General features: G+C 35.9%; 1 protein-coding gene across 1 annotated transcript; it reads right to left on the bottom strand.

Annotated features, from left to right (window-relative positions):
* Positions 1-1,449: 1,449 nt before the first annotated feature.
* LOC110810086 (kinase-interacting family protein-like) lies at positions 1,450-2,684 on the bottom strand. Its single transcript, XM_022036153.2, has one exon. It carries the CDS (start codon positions 2,600-2,602, stop codon positions 1,733-1,735), a length of 870 nt encoding a protein of 289 aa, XP_021891845.2. The 5' UTR covers positions 2,603-2,684; the 3' UTR covers positions 1,450-1,732.
* Between the last annotated feature and the right edge of the window lie 12,234 nt (positions 2,685-14,918).

Genomic DNA, 14,918 nt, shown 5'->3' on the forward strand with positions numbered 1-14,918 from the left:
TGTGTGGTGCAAGCTCCAGCAGTGTTGCAGTGCAAAAAGGAAGAGGTAAGTGGAAGAGGAAAACTGGAAGAAGAAGAAGAAGAAAACAGAGAGTTGAGGAAGAAGTTTAGTTTTTGAGGAAGGGAGAGATGATATATGCTTTCTACTTCAAAACCTGACCAACACATGATTAGGATTCCAGAAATAAACCTTCTTTCTTCTTTGTTTCCATCGTCAATAGAAATTGCCTCTCAAATAACCATCGAAATCTACCACCAGTTAAAGTAAACATAAGATCAATCAAGCCACCCTTTGTTGTTTCAGGCTATACATTAAAGACGTCAAGCCGATATTGTTAAAACGATTTGTCTATTTCAAAATTTACACAGTTTAATCAAAGAATAATACCAATCAATAAGCTGTATATTCTGAAATTGGTTGGAATATTTCTATGGTAAAATGTAAGGTTCATCTATTGCAGAATTTCAATCATAAGATGTAAGGTTTGAGCATCTGATGATTTGCCGATTGTAGTTTGATGCTATATGGTATGCAAGGCTCTCTACTCTCTCAAAAGAAATAAAGGATATTTCTTCATGTTTTCAACCGATCAATTACATAATATTTTCTTTCCTAATAATATCAAAATACCATCAATATTAAATGTCCAAGCTTCTACTTTTGTTTCTCAAAATTTCTCAATTTCCCATCTCTTCTTACCCAAAAATCATTATTTCTCTAGAATTAAACCCATCATAGTTATTTTCATTTTAAATTAACTCATGACTATTCATTATTAATATATCAAAATTTTTAGGAAGAATTTCTTTATTTCTGTAAAAAAAAAAAATTAGTAAAAGTTGCATTTTCATTTTTTTTTAAATAAATTGCATTTTCAAATAATTTTGGAAATTTAAACATTAATTGTAATAAAAAAGAATTTTAGGAATAAATTGCAATATCACTCATAGTTAAGAGACTACATAATTTTCTAAGATTATATATAATTATATACATACATATACACACACACACACACAAATTTAGGTTAAATTGTTCCGGCCAAAAACATTAATACAAGTACTAAATTTGCAAGTGTGACACATCAATACTGCCGCATAACTTTCATTTGACAAGAGATACATTTTAAGAGTAAAATATAACAGCATTTATAGAAAACTAAAAATTTAATTCAAATTGAATTTGACTTAATCAAGATAATTTAATTGACTTCCATTAATATAATCATTTAATACAAACATAAAAAGTCATTTCTAAATGTATTCCCCCATGAAATTCATTTATTTAATTTTTTGTATATTTGTCAAATTAATATTAAGGATATAGAAACTGTACTTGATGGTAAATATTGTGCTTATCTTCTATATAATATATATAGAAATAAAATTTAATTTAATATATATTTTCTGAGTCGTTTCAATTCACAATTATCTAGTCAAAGAAGTAGAATTTAGATTCCGATTCCAATCTCGATTCATCATCAGTGCCCATCATGCAAAATGAATTTCCACACCCACATTATGTTGATCAAGATGATGATGAAGCCGAGCAAGATGAAATCAGAAATTCATCAGCCAAAACATCAAATTCGAAATATCATCTTAACTAGTAAAGAGCAGAATACTCAGAACCAGAAACCAGAGATGAAATTGAAATTGGCGGTAATAATTAGTATTAGGAGTAGTATACCATGTTTTGCAGGAGTGAGTAGAAGAAGCATGAAGGCAGAATATCAGGGACGCAGCCCGCACGTAAACATGTCCATGTCTTTCAGTTTCTTCCACCAAGAAGAAGAAGATACCTTCTTCTCCTTCACCTGAAAGCAACCAGCCATAGACATCTCACCCTTACTATTGTTGGTCACCCGTGGATAACGCCTCCTGAGCAGCAGCTGACGGTAAAACTCGTGGTTCCTCTTCTCTAGACCATGAATCTGAGCTTCTAGATGCTCGATTTTCCTTATCAACGCACACACTCCATGATCCTCCCTCATGGCGATCAAGCACCTAGCTAGCTCCCCAGCTTTTCTCTTCATCATCACCGCCTCAGACGCCAGTCCTCTGTTCTCCTCCAACAGCGCTGTCACTTGGTATCCCAACCTCACATTCTCCTTCTCAACAATCTCTCTCTCCAACTCCACCACTTCCACCAGCTTTTCCAGCACCGACATTTTTTCCATCGACGATTCTCTAACCAGCGGCCGTTCTCTCTCCATCTCTCTCAGCTGCGTCACCAACATTACATTCTCCACCGTCTTCAACACCAGCTGAGCAACCACGTCCTCCATGTCTGAACCGGTTTCCAATGTAGGAACATTCTGGTAGGAGACAGTGCTCTCGGCATCTGAATTAGCCACGTCGTCATCAAGTTCCCCATCCGGATGAAGATGGTCGGAGCAAACGATGTTTGTTTGACGATTGCGATTCAGGAGAATGACATACGCATCGTAGAGGTCTCGGAGGAGGGAAAGAAGTTGAGGTCGCTTCTGATAATACCATTCGGCACGTTCGGCGAAGGTATCACCGGCTTCATTTTCTTCAACCTCCACCTCTGTCACCAACCTGTTGAATCGTTCTTCCAGTCCTGCCATTCCTTTATCCATCGTCTCTGCACTTAAACAGTTACAGAGTTGTATAATAGCGAAGTGATGATTTGAGGAAGAGAATTCGAATTTCAAAATTGGTTTTGGAAAAAGAATCTCCGAGTCTGAGTAGGCGGGTTAAGTCACTATCATAGGCCAGTACGTTATAAATAAAATTTTTTAAACTTTGATTTAAAAATGAGATTAATGTTAATTAATCATAAATTTAAAATTTAAATATGTATTAAGGGGTGGCTAATTATTATTAGTAGTGTAATTTAATTATTGAAATATTTATATTTAAAAAAGAAAATCTCTGGTGAAAAAAACGAGGGGCAGAGGAAATGAGAATAGAAAGGTCCGTGTCATAAAATCAAATCAAATATTCACTGTAACAAGCCAATACACTGACACTGAGACTGGGCCCCACAGTGTCTGTTTCTTTTTGTTCTGCATACGCAGTTTACTTTTTCTCTGTGGATTTGTAATTCAAACACTTCAAAAATCTGTTATATATATATATATATATTATAAGGCTAAAATACAAACTTGTTTATCTACATTATTATCATTTATTTAACTTTATATACATCTTAATTTTAGGTTTAAATTAATTTTTAGAAAATACTGAAATTATATTTTTTTTTTCTTAATAACAACTAACCTAATTATCAAATGTGTCAAGTAATATTAATTAGATACATAATGTTATTTAATTTATTATTTTTTCATATCAAATATCATGTCAAAATTTTTTGTTTAATTTTGTTTATATCTGATTTTATGTTAAATTAATTTTTCTCTTTTAAAAAAAAATACTCAAATTAATTTCTTTATATTATATTAAATTAATTATTTTCTAAAAATATTTAAATTAATTTTTTATTAATAGGCATTAACATCTTTAACAAGTGTTACATGTCATTAATTTAGATATATAATATTATTTAATTTGTCAAAAAAATTTTATGTTGGATTCCAAATGGAAGTAAATATCGCAATATTTTTAATTTAAATCTGCTGAACCGATCCAAAAATTATTAAAAAGCGGTTCAGATTTAAAAAAAAAACCCACCCGCCTCACTTCACCCCTTTCTCTGTCTAACACCACTTTCTTCTTCCACAATCTCTGCACAGCAAATGAAATGGCGGAGAGCAACCAGGCTATTCGTAGTTGTAGTGCTCTGCATAATGTCGTTCAGGATTATTACTCTTGTTGCAGGCTTGTTTTGGTTGTAGCATCCGAGATTCAGAAGGAAGCTACCTTTGGTACTCAGCAATTTCTTCAGAATGTTACCATCTCGAGCAGGTAGTATATACTGATCTCATGAATGACAAAAACACCACATAAACAATTGTTTTTCATTTAATTGTAAGGATTTTGTGCTTTTGGTTGTCCACTTCCTCCGAAACAAAATAGAAATTAAGAATAAAACAATGCCTCTGTGCGTTAGTAGATAAGTGAAGGTGCTTAAGACCAGTGGATTGAAGCCATTTCCAATTGAATCAAGTGACTAGTTTAAATATTCATGAAACTTGCATTCCACTTCTCCTGGTTATTGCTAAAAGTCCTTTCACAGTCGGGTCGGATCACCATGGGTATGTACATAGCGTTTCTTTGGATTGTCCTAAAGTTTTGTGTTTGGTAGGCCGTTAAAGTTCCAGTACAGTCTTGATAATGTCATTCCTCGAGGAAACAATCTCACATGCTTCATCTATATGACTGAAATTATTGTATTTCTTCCCTAAATTCAAGCTGTCGGTTGACAAGTAATTCTCCTGCTGTCAATACCAAAGGCGCTCACCAGCTAATCGACCTAATGTACTTATCAAAAGATAGTGGGAAAAATTCATTAGTAAATTATATTGAAATCTTTTAGTAGTCTTAAAAGGTGTGCATAATACTGTAATTCTTATTGTTTTATTGTGGATAGTGATCATTCACTTTTTGTTCCACTCTCTTTCTAAAATAATAAGCAAGTTGAAAAAATTAGAGAGAATTGGTAAAAGTTTTTTTGTATATGCTTTATTAAGAGAGGAAGAATATATATATATATATATATATACACATATATATAGAAGAATATATACAATTTTGGCTGTCCAAAATTATGAAATCGTAATTCTCAAACTAATATTAGTTTGAGATTTGACTCAAACTAATATAGTAAAGTAAATATATATAGAATCTGAAAGATATACAAAGATAGAAAATATATATTACAATATATTTCTTAATACTCCATTTCAAGTTGGAGAGTGAACATCATGAAGTCCCAAGTTGCTGTAAAGCATCAAAAATTGATTTTTTTCCAAAGCTTTTATGAAAATATTTGCTAACCGAAATTGCATTAAAATATGAGAAGAGTTTATCATTTCAACTTGTTATTTTTTTCGAACAATGTAACAATCTATCTCAATGTGTTTTTACGTTCATGAAAGATAGGATTTGCATCAATGTGTAGGACTACTTAATTATCACAAAATAATGGTGTAAGAGTTGCTTGTGAAACTTTCAAACTTATAGTATAAAGCACAACCAAGTCAACTCTAAACATGTATTGACCATGGTTCAATATTCAACTTCTGCTGATGACCTAGAGACATTAACTTATTTTTTAGATTTCCATGAGATGAGAGTCTCCAAGAAAAATGCAATACCTTGTAACAGACCTTCTTATGGTACGACAATCTCCCTAATTTGAATCACAATAGGCTTTCATATCAAGATTATTTGTGGATAGGAACAATGATCCTTGACTAGGAATACCTTTGATATATCTAAGAATCCGCATAGCAGCATCTCAATGTGGTCTTTGAGGTTCATGCACAAACTGACTTAGTGTTCGAACTGAGTAGACAATATCCAGTCTTGTGATTGTGAGATAAATCAGTCTACCAATGAGGCTTCTATATTTAGTTGGATCATTTAATAGCATTCCATTTGTATGAGTGAGTTTCAAATTTTGTTTCATTGAAAACTTGTCTATGTGTGCATCTAGAAATCCTAAATCTTGCAAAATATCTAAAACATATTTTCTTTTAGATATAAAAATACATTTCTTGGAGCGTGAAAACTCAATACCTAGAAAATATTTCAAGTCTCCAGGATCTTTGATGCAAAAGCATTGCAAAAGAAAATCTTTAAGGTGTTCATTTCTTGAAGGTCATTTCACGTGAGAAGTATATCATCGACGCAGATAAGGACTGCTATAAATGAATAATCTTTGGCTTTAGTGACAAATGAATAATCAGCATCTGATTGTTGGTAACCAACCATTTGAATAATATCTTAAAACATAGAAAACTAGTTTCTTGATGTTTGTTTAAGCCCATAAAGGGACTTATTAAGCCGATACACAATATTCACCCCCTATCGGCGAAGAACGGGTGGAGTTTCCATATACACTACCTCGTGCAAGTCACTATGGAGAAAAGCATTTTATACATTTAGTTGATGTATGAACCAATTGTGAGCAACCGCAACAATAAGAAGACAACATAAGGTGGTGAGTTTGACAATAGGAGAAAAGGTTTCTTGGTAATCAATACTTTTAACTTCAGTATAGCCTTTAGCTACAAGCCACGCTTTATAACGTTCAATGGTGCCATCAGATCTGTATTTTATTTTGTATACTTATTTGCAATCGATGAGTTTATGACTAGAAAGAAGAGGAACTAAACTCCATGTGTTGTTTTGTTGCAAAGCTCCTAACTCTGCATTCATAGTGTGTTGCCAATGTGGGTCAAGGATAGCTTAAGCATAGGATTGAGGTTCTTTATGGCCTATAATGTTAGCTAAAAAACACAATGAGCAGTAGAAAGACAAGAATATAAAAGAAAATGAGAGAGAATTGAGCACTAGATTTAGAATTTGGTGCCGAGGTAGCGTGATTGACTGGAGTTGACAATATGTAGTCTTTATGCCATATTGGATGTTGCTGTAGGCGAGTGGATTGATGAATAGGGATGAAGTTGAAGGATCTAAGTTGGTAGAAGGAGATTTAGTTGGTTCATCTTGAGTTGATGAAGTAGGGGATGAGGAAGAATCTGCGGTAATGGGAGCAGGTATGGGAGATGGAAATTCTTGGCTATTGGACATATCAGTCTGTTGGGTTGGGGTGGAGGTGTTTTGTGATGGAGACTAATTGTCTGAATAAGTAAAAGAAGGATCAGGTAATACAAAACTGGAATCTAGAGTATTCAAAATTAAAGTAAAAGTGATTTCATAAAATTTGACGTCACAACTAACAAAGAAAATATTATTCTCTAAATAATAAATTTTGTAACCCTTTTGACTAGTAGGGTATCCAACAAAGATACATTGTTTAGCACGTGGTGGCATAACATAACCAACCGAATACTCTCAAGTGACCAAATGATGGTGGACGTTTGGACAATAATTCAAAAGGGGGTTATTTGCTAGATAACAATGGTGATGATAATCGATTTATAACATAAACAGCAGTTAATGCAGATTCATCCCAAAAATTAAGAGATAGATGAGACTGAAATAGTAAAGCACAGGCTACGTATAAAATATGGTGATGTTTGCGTTCAACAACTCCATTCTATTGTGGAGTATAGACACAAGTGCGTTGGTATTCAATACCTTTAGATTGAAGAAAAAAAAATCTCTTCTTGACGTGAATTCAGAACCGTTGTAACCTAATAGCTTTTATGATTGCATAAAATTGAGTATGAGCAAAGGTAATAAAAGATTTTAAAATATTTTGATTTCCATATTTTAATTGCATAAGAAATATACATGTGCATCTTGTAGAATCATTAACAATAGTGAGAAAGTAACGTGGACCTAAATGTGTGGAAATTTTGTGGGGACCCAAAATATCACAATATGATAATTCAAAAAGAGCATGAGTTAATATGAAACTTAAAAGGAAACGAAGTCTAGTCTTTGTAGCCATAGGACAAACACTACAATTACTATCAAAAGAAATATTGTTGGTAGGCAATAAAGAAGAAATTAACTTAAGGCAAATTAGTGATAGATGTCCAAGGTGCAAATGCCACACATTTTGAGGATGGGAAACATGGTGAGAGATTGGTGTTCTTTATATTGGAGACATGTAATAAAGACCATCATGTTGCTTACCTGAGTCAATCATCTTCCTAGTAGCCAAGTCCTGTAAGAAACAAAAGGTATGAAAAGAAATAGCACAACAGTTTAAAGCAGTAGTAAGTTTACTGATTGATATTAAGTTTAATTGAAAAGAATGAACGCACAAAACATTATCTAAATTGATATCTAGAGTGAATGATATAGTTCTTATAGAAGTAATTGGGGCAGAAGACCCTGTGGGTAAATTGACACTAGGTATTGATGATCGTTTTATATAAGTGAAGAGTGAGGAATCTGAAGTCATATGGTTAGTAGCTCCGCTATCCAAAATCCAAGGTTTAGTAAATACATAATTAATTGAGATATTAAAAAAGTGATGCAGGCCTATAGCATTTGCATAAGCATTGTTATTGCCAAAAGTGGAATTTGTAGACATCATAGATAAGGTATGAGCTATTTGTTGAATTTGATCTGCTGATAAAACATTTGTGGGATTCAGCTGGTTGGAGAGTTAATTTGGTTTATTGACATACTGTGAATGAGTTTTTTGCACAGATTAAGAAGAATTTGCCATATTGACAATAGAGAAGGGTTTGGATACAGTTCCTCTTATCTGCTGTTGTGGCTGACCTTGTCGATTCCTTTGAGCTCCATCGTTATTAAAAACTCATGTGTCATTTTTAAATTTGAATCTTTCTTTAATATGTCATCTTCTGTCACAATAGTGGCAATGAAATGTCAAAGTTCGATAGTTTTCAGTAATGTGACATTCTCTATTGCAATGCTCACGATGCTTGTCTTTGGATTCATTTGAGAAGTTACTTGAATAGTTTTGAACTGTAGCAGCAATAGAAAAATTCCCAGTTCATTCTGAAGCCATTTGTTATTGTGTTTCATCTTGAATAACCAGAGAATAAGCTTGGCGTACATTAGGTAATGGAGTCATCATGAGAATATTGGTGCAAACGACGTGGTAGGTATCGTTAAGACTCATAAGAAATTACATCACTCGATCTTCTTCTCTTTGTTCATTATGTGCTTTCATCCGATTGCAAGTTGGAAGAGTTCGATATGTTTCTAATTCATCCCAAAGATGTAACGACCCGGAACTCCAAAGGTGATAAATGATAAATTTAGTGCAGGAGCAAAATAAATAGTTAGGGTTTACATTCTTGCACAATAACTAAATGTATCAGATAGAACTTACGAAAATAACCCTTTTAAAGGACAACTAATAACTAAAGAAATAAATTAAAAATAAACAAACTGAACGTTCTACTCATAACCCTCTTATGGATCGAATTCTGGATCATGGTCATCTTGATCTGAAATGGTTAATAAAAGAGTGAGTTACACTAATCCAGTAAGAATATCATGCTACTCACTGACACAGAAATGAAAGCTGGTAAAAATCATGAAAATAACTAATGGAGCTCTTAATTTAAGTAAATTTGTTTATCATAAATAAAATCATTTATCGCATACTTACCGTAACGAGATTTCCAAAAATAACATATAGAGTCAATAACATAACATATATCATAATTTCATGAATAATCAGTCGGAACAATAACTTTCCCTTTTATCAGCCTACTGGTATCTATGAGGGTCCATAGGGATCCCCCACTACACATGAACCCTATTGTTTTACATTTTCAATTAACAAGTCGTCCCCATATTATGTCCGGTATTAGCGCCAAAAGATACCATCCATCAACACTCCGTCCAATATGAAGGTGAAACGGGCTATCCTCATACCCCGTCCAGTATGAGGCAACATTCACGGTATGGTTCCCTATGTACCCAATCCGTCTACCATCTCGCAGGATATCCAATAAGATTATCGTTTCATCTATCCACTTAATCAAACAAATATCCGTCTACCTTTAATTCCCAGTTTCCCAATTCAACCGTAATCACATAAAACAAGCAAAACATGCATCAAAGGAATACAATCGCATCATCATACCAATTTCAGTATATTATCATGCATTCAAAAACTGTAAAATCAGGCAATCGATTTAATACAGCAAACAATAGTAAATAACTAGTTTCGGCTCCATTAGTAACTTGTAATTAATTATGAATATTTTCTAAATTTTACAAAATACCACATTATTTTAAAATTAGACTTCGATTCTATAACGGGGAATAAAGTGAGGAATTCTTACTCAAATTGATATCTGAAATACTAAACTTTTGACTGCACCTACGGGTGGTCCTCGAGTTTCCTGAATTTTTCCTCGGTGATTAAAATGCGCTTCAAGTACGTAGAAATATCCCAAAAAAATCCAAAATCCGTGTTAGGAAACCTTTTTGGCCAATTCTGAAATTCCGGCACAGTGGCTCCGTTGTGCTATGGCAAAGGCATGGTCACCCGCAGCAGCGGATTGCCTCGAGCCAGGTGTTTTCGGCCGTTTTTGGCCGTTTTCAGCCGAATTCGGCCAGCTTTGTACCAATCCCGGTGAGAAAATACATTAAGGAGTATTGATTAACCGAAAAAAGTAAAAAAACATAAACTTAACGGTGCCGGGGTTCTCCGATGCAGCGGCTCCGCCGACTCACCTTCGTGGTTGAGTGTTTTGTTTGGGTGTTTTGTTTCGTTCAACCCGTAAAGAAGGAAATGATAACTACAATGGTGGAAGAATTATGCATAACGGGAATCGAGAAGGGTCTCATCAAATACGATTTTCGTATTTTTCCGCGGCGGCACTGCCGGACTTTACCTGCGGTTTTCGGCCAATCCACTGGTCCTTTTGTTCTAATTTGGCCATGCGGGTATTTAAAATCGAATTTCAAGCAAAGAATTTTTTTTTACCTCTTTTGGCGGTCCGAAGTGGCTCCAGTGCGGCGCCGGCAACGGTCGGCTTCCTTCCCAGCGGCTGGGACTTCTTATCCGGTGAGGGGCTCTGGTAGCTAAGGTTAGGGTTTGGTGTGAAGAGAGTTATTTATATCTGTACTCTTTTAATCTGGGTCGTCTATCACGTTTGATACGAACCATCTGATCGCGATTAAAAAGGGAGTGAATCAGGAACCGTTCATCGCGATCTGATATGGACCATCTAATCGTGTTTAAATGGGAAGTGGATCTGGATCGTTCATCGCGTTCAAATTTGATCGTCCGATCGCGTCTGGGGAGGGAACGGATCTGGGTCGTCCGTGCGCGCAAGAACGCATCTAGACCATTCTAACATGGGCACACAAATCGCCAGTATGGCCTCCCGCGTGGCACCGCGTCAGTGTGGCTTGCCACGCAGCGCGCTCCAATTCGTCGGGACTGCTGACTGAGCGTCCTACGTGGCACAATTTTTATTAAATTATGTTTTGACCTCCAGTTTCTGATTTTTTTTTCAAAAACACCCCAAAACCCAAATTTTTACTATTTTTTCCTAAAATTATTTTTAATTTTATCCTTTATTTAATTTTCTTCATTTTTACCTTAAATAAAAACTAAAAAATTAGAAAATTATATTTATTAATTAATTTTAACTACAATTAAAACTATATTTATTAATTAATTTTAACTATAATTAAAATTAATTAGGGCATTACAACTCTCCCTCTCTTAAAATAAATTTGGTCCCTCAAATTTGGCTATCTCTCACCTAATCAAACAGTCGAGAATATTGGACTCTGAAGTCTGATTCTAGCTTCCATGTGGCATCTCTCAGTGTGTGATTCTACCATAGGACCTTAACAAAGGAAATTTTTTAGTTGCGGAGTACTCTGTTCTTTCGGTCCACAATACCGATCAGTACTTTCTCGTAAGACAAATCCTTCGGGAGCAAAAGAGGTTCTGAGCCAAGACATGAGAGGAGTCCAGGTTGTACTTACGTAGTATGAAGACATAAAACATATTATGAACCCTGAAAAGTTCTGGAGGCAGCGCCAGTCTGTAAGTGACGATGCCACTTCAGTTTAAGATTTCAAATGGCCCAATAAACCAAGAGTTTAGTTTTCCCCTCTTGACAAACCTACTGATTCCTTTGAAAGGAGTGACCTTAAGGAACACCCGATCACCTTTCTCAAATTCTAAATCTCTCCTCTATGTGTCCACATAACTCTTCTGTCTGCTCTGAGCCATCTGAATGTTTTTCCTGATCTTAACTATTTTGGTTGTAATCTCCTCTATGATATCTAGGGCGAACAGTTTCCCATCACCCACTTCTTCCCAACATATCGGTGATCTGCATCGGTGGCCATACAAAGCCTCGTACGGAGTCATGCCAATACTTGTTTGGTAGCTGTTGTTATAGGCGAACTCTATCAGGGGTAGATGATCATCCCAAAGGCCCCTGAAATCAAGAACACAAGCTCGGAGTTTTTTCTCAAGTGTGCGGATCGTCCTTTCTGACTGTCCATCAGTCTGAAGATGGAATGCAGTACTTAGAGACAGTTTCATTCCCATGGTTTGCTGAAAACTAGACCAAAACCGAGAAATGAACCTGGGGTCCCTGTCAGACACTACTGTCACTGGCACTCCATGTAATCTAACTATCTTCCGGATATACATTCTTGCTAACTTGTCCAATAGGTCAGTCCTCCTAATGGCAAAGAAGTGGGAAGACTTGATAAGTCGATCAACAATTACCCAGATGACATCATGTCCTGAGTATATTATAGGCAATCCTGTCACAAAATCCTTTGTGATATGTTCCAACTTCCACTCCATAATTGGTAATAGCTGAAGAAACCCGCTTAAGCGTTGATGCTCTGCTTTAACCTACTGACATATCAAACACTTAGAAACAAAGTCAGCAACATCTCTTTTCATCTCGTTCTACCAAAATTGGGGTCGCATATTTTGATACATCTTAATGCTTCCGGGATGCATGACAAACTTTGAGCTATGAACTTTTGTCATGATGTCCATTTTCAACTCATTGTCACCTAGAACACACTCTGTCCTAAAATCTAAGTAACCCATCAACAGATACTCGAAATTCTAAATTAACTCCATATTCTGCATCTTTCTTAAGGGCTGCTAAGATTGAATCAGCGGATTGAGCTTCATTTATTGGATCAACTCAGGTTGAACAGTCAGGTGGACCAAACATGTAACTCTCTTCAGGTCCTGAAGTCGTACGTGTTGTGTGGCCCATATTACTTTGCATTCTGAAACTATTAAATGAGCTAATATACCTGCATTTTTTCTACTGAGTACGTCGGCTACCACGTTGCCCTTACCCGGGTGATATAAGATGCTACAATCATAGTCCTTGAGGAGTTCTATCTATCTGCTTTGACGCATGTTGAGATCCTTTTGAGTGACTATGTGCTTTAAACTCATATGATCGGTATAGATCTGAAAGATCTCCCTATACAAGTAATGGCGCAAAGTGTTCAAAGTGTAGATAATTGCGGCAAATTCTAAGTTATGGGTGGGGTAGTTTTTCTCATAACTCTTCAACTGCCTGAACACATAGGCTATGACTTTCTCATCCTGCATCAGAACACAATCTAACCCTAAGTAGGAAGTATTACTATAAACTGTATATCCACCCGATCCGCTCGGCAAGGCCAACACAGGTGCAGGACTACAGTTTCTTTAGCTCTGAAAAACTTCTGTCACAGTTCTCGTTCCACTAGGTTAGAAAATTAACATTATTCTTTATGAGCCGAGTCAGATGAGCAACTAGGTTAGAAAATCCCTCCACAAACTTGCAGTAATAACTTACCATCCCCATAAAGCTACGGATTTCCTTGACCGAAGTCAATTTTTTCCAGCAGAGCACTGCTTCAACTTTTTCGAGGTTCACTGACACTCCATCTTTTGATATGATATGCTCTAGGAAGGTAGTTTGCTCAAGCCAGAACTCACACTTACTCAGCTTTGTATACAACTTCTTTTCTCTGAGAACCTACAAAACCTGAGTCAGATGGTGAGCGTGTTCCTCTCTACTTTTTGAATAAACCAAGATATCATTGACGAATACAATGACGAACTAATCCAGGAATTGTCTGAAAATCATGTTCATTAAATTCATGAAGATGGCTGGTGCGTTGGTTAGTCCAAATGGCACGACAAGGAACTCATAGTGTCCGTACCCGGTTTGAAAGGTTGTTTTGGGAATGTCTTTTTTTCTGATCTTTACTTGATGGTAACCTAAACATAGATCTATCTTCAAGAAGACCTGGGCACCCTACAACTGATCAAAAAGGTCATCAATCCTAGGAAGATGGTACTTGTTTTTGATCGTGACCCTGTTCAGACCTCCGTAATTAATACATAACTTCAATGTCTCATCTCCCTTTCTTGCAAATGTGACTCCAGCACCTCAAGCGGACACTCTATGTCGAATAAATTCACTGTCCTGCAATTCATTGATCTGTTTCCTCAACTCCTCCATCTCAACACGACTCATGTGGTAAGGAAAAACCGAAATAAGCTGGGTGTCTAGCTGAAGGTTTATGGTGAATTCAACTTTCATGTCCACTGGCAGTCCAGGTAGTTTATCTGGAAATACATCCGAAAAGTTTCGGACTATCGGGATCTTTTGAATACAAATTTTTTTCTTGAGTTTGCCTAGTTAAAGAAACAACCAAGTTAAAATACTTAATAATAGAAAAATTTGCCACAATGGAACAAATGTTAAAGAATTTTATTAATTTGTAAATGACTCCTTATTAGGAGGGTTGAATACAACTTTTTTATGAAAACAATCTACGGTGGCGTGATACGCTGCTAGTCAGTTCATTTATAAAATTATATCAAAGTCTCCCGTGTCCATTTTGATTAGGTCCACACTCAATTTTCTATCTGCTATATTTATGACATAGGCTATGTATATAACCTCATCCAATAGTGTCTTACTCTTAGGAGTAGACACAAACAACACCGAATCAAGTCTTATAGGTAATATATAAAATAAATGAATGTGAGACACCAGTATCAATCAAAACATGTGTAAGATGATTATAGATAGTATACATACCCTGTACAATGTCTGGGTTGGCTTCTACATCTTACTGAGTGAGGTTGTAAACCCTGCCCTGAATAGGAGATTTGGTCTGGTTCTGGTTCCTCGAGCACTTCTTTACATAATGCTGGGCACTACCACATATGCGGCAGGTATTGTTGAGTCGATAGCAAGGTTAGTCCCCATTATCCTTGCCACAGTGCTGACAGGTCCTACCGCGTCCTGTTGTTGGAATCTAAGGGGGAGCTTGAGTCATCAGCCTGGGTCTCTTGTTCTGTTGAATATGTGCAATAGGTGCTGGTCTGTGGTGTGGAGCCGATAGCCTGAGGTTCCC

The sequence above is a fragment of the Carica papaya genome, chromosome 9, assembly GCF_054855325.1.
Source record: "Carica papaya isolate Zhongbai chromosome 9, ASM5485532v1, whole genome shotgun sequence".
NCBI lineage: Eukaryota > Viridiplantae > Streptophyta > Magnoliopsida > Brassicales > Caricaceae > Carica > Carica papaya.

Bases quoted from the DNA above. Each gene is read 5' to 3' on its own strand.
- LOC110810086 (XM_022036153.2), bottom strand. From the start codon at position 2,602: ATGGATAAAGGAATGGCAGGACTGGAAGAACGATTCAACAGGTTGGTG.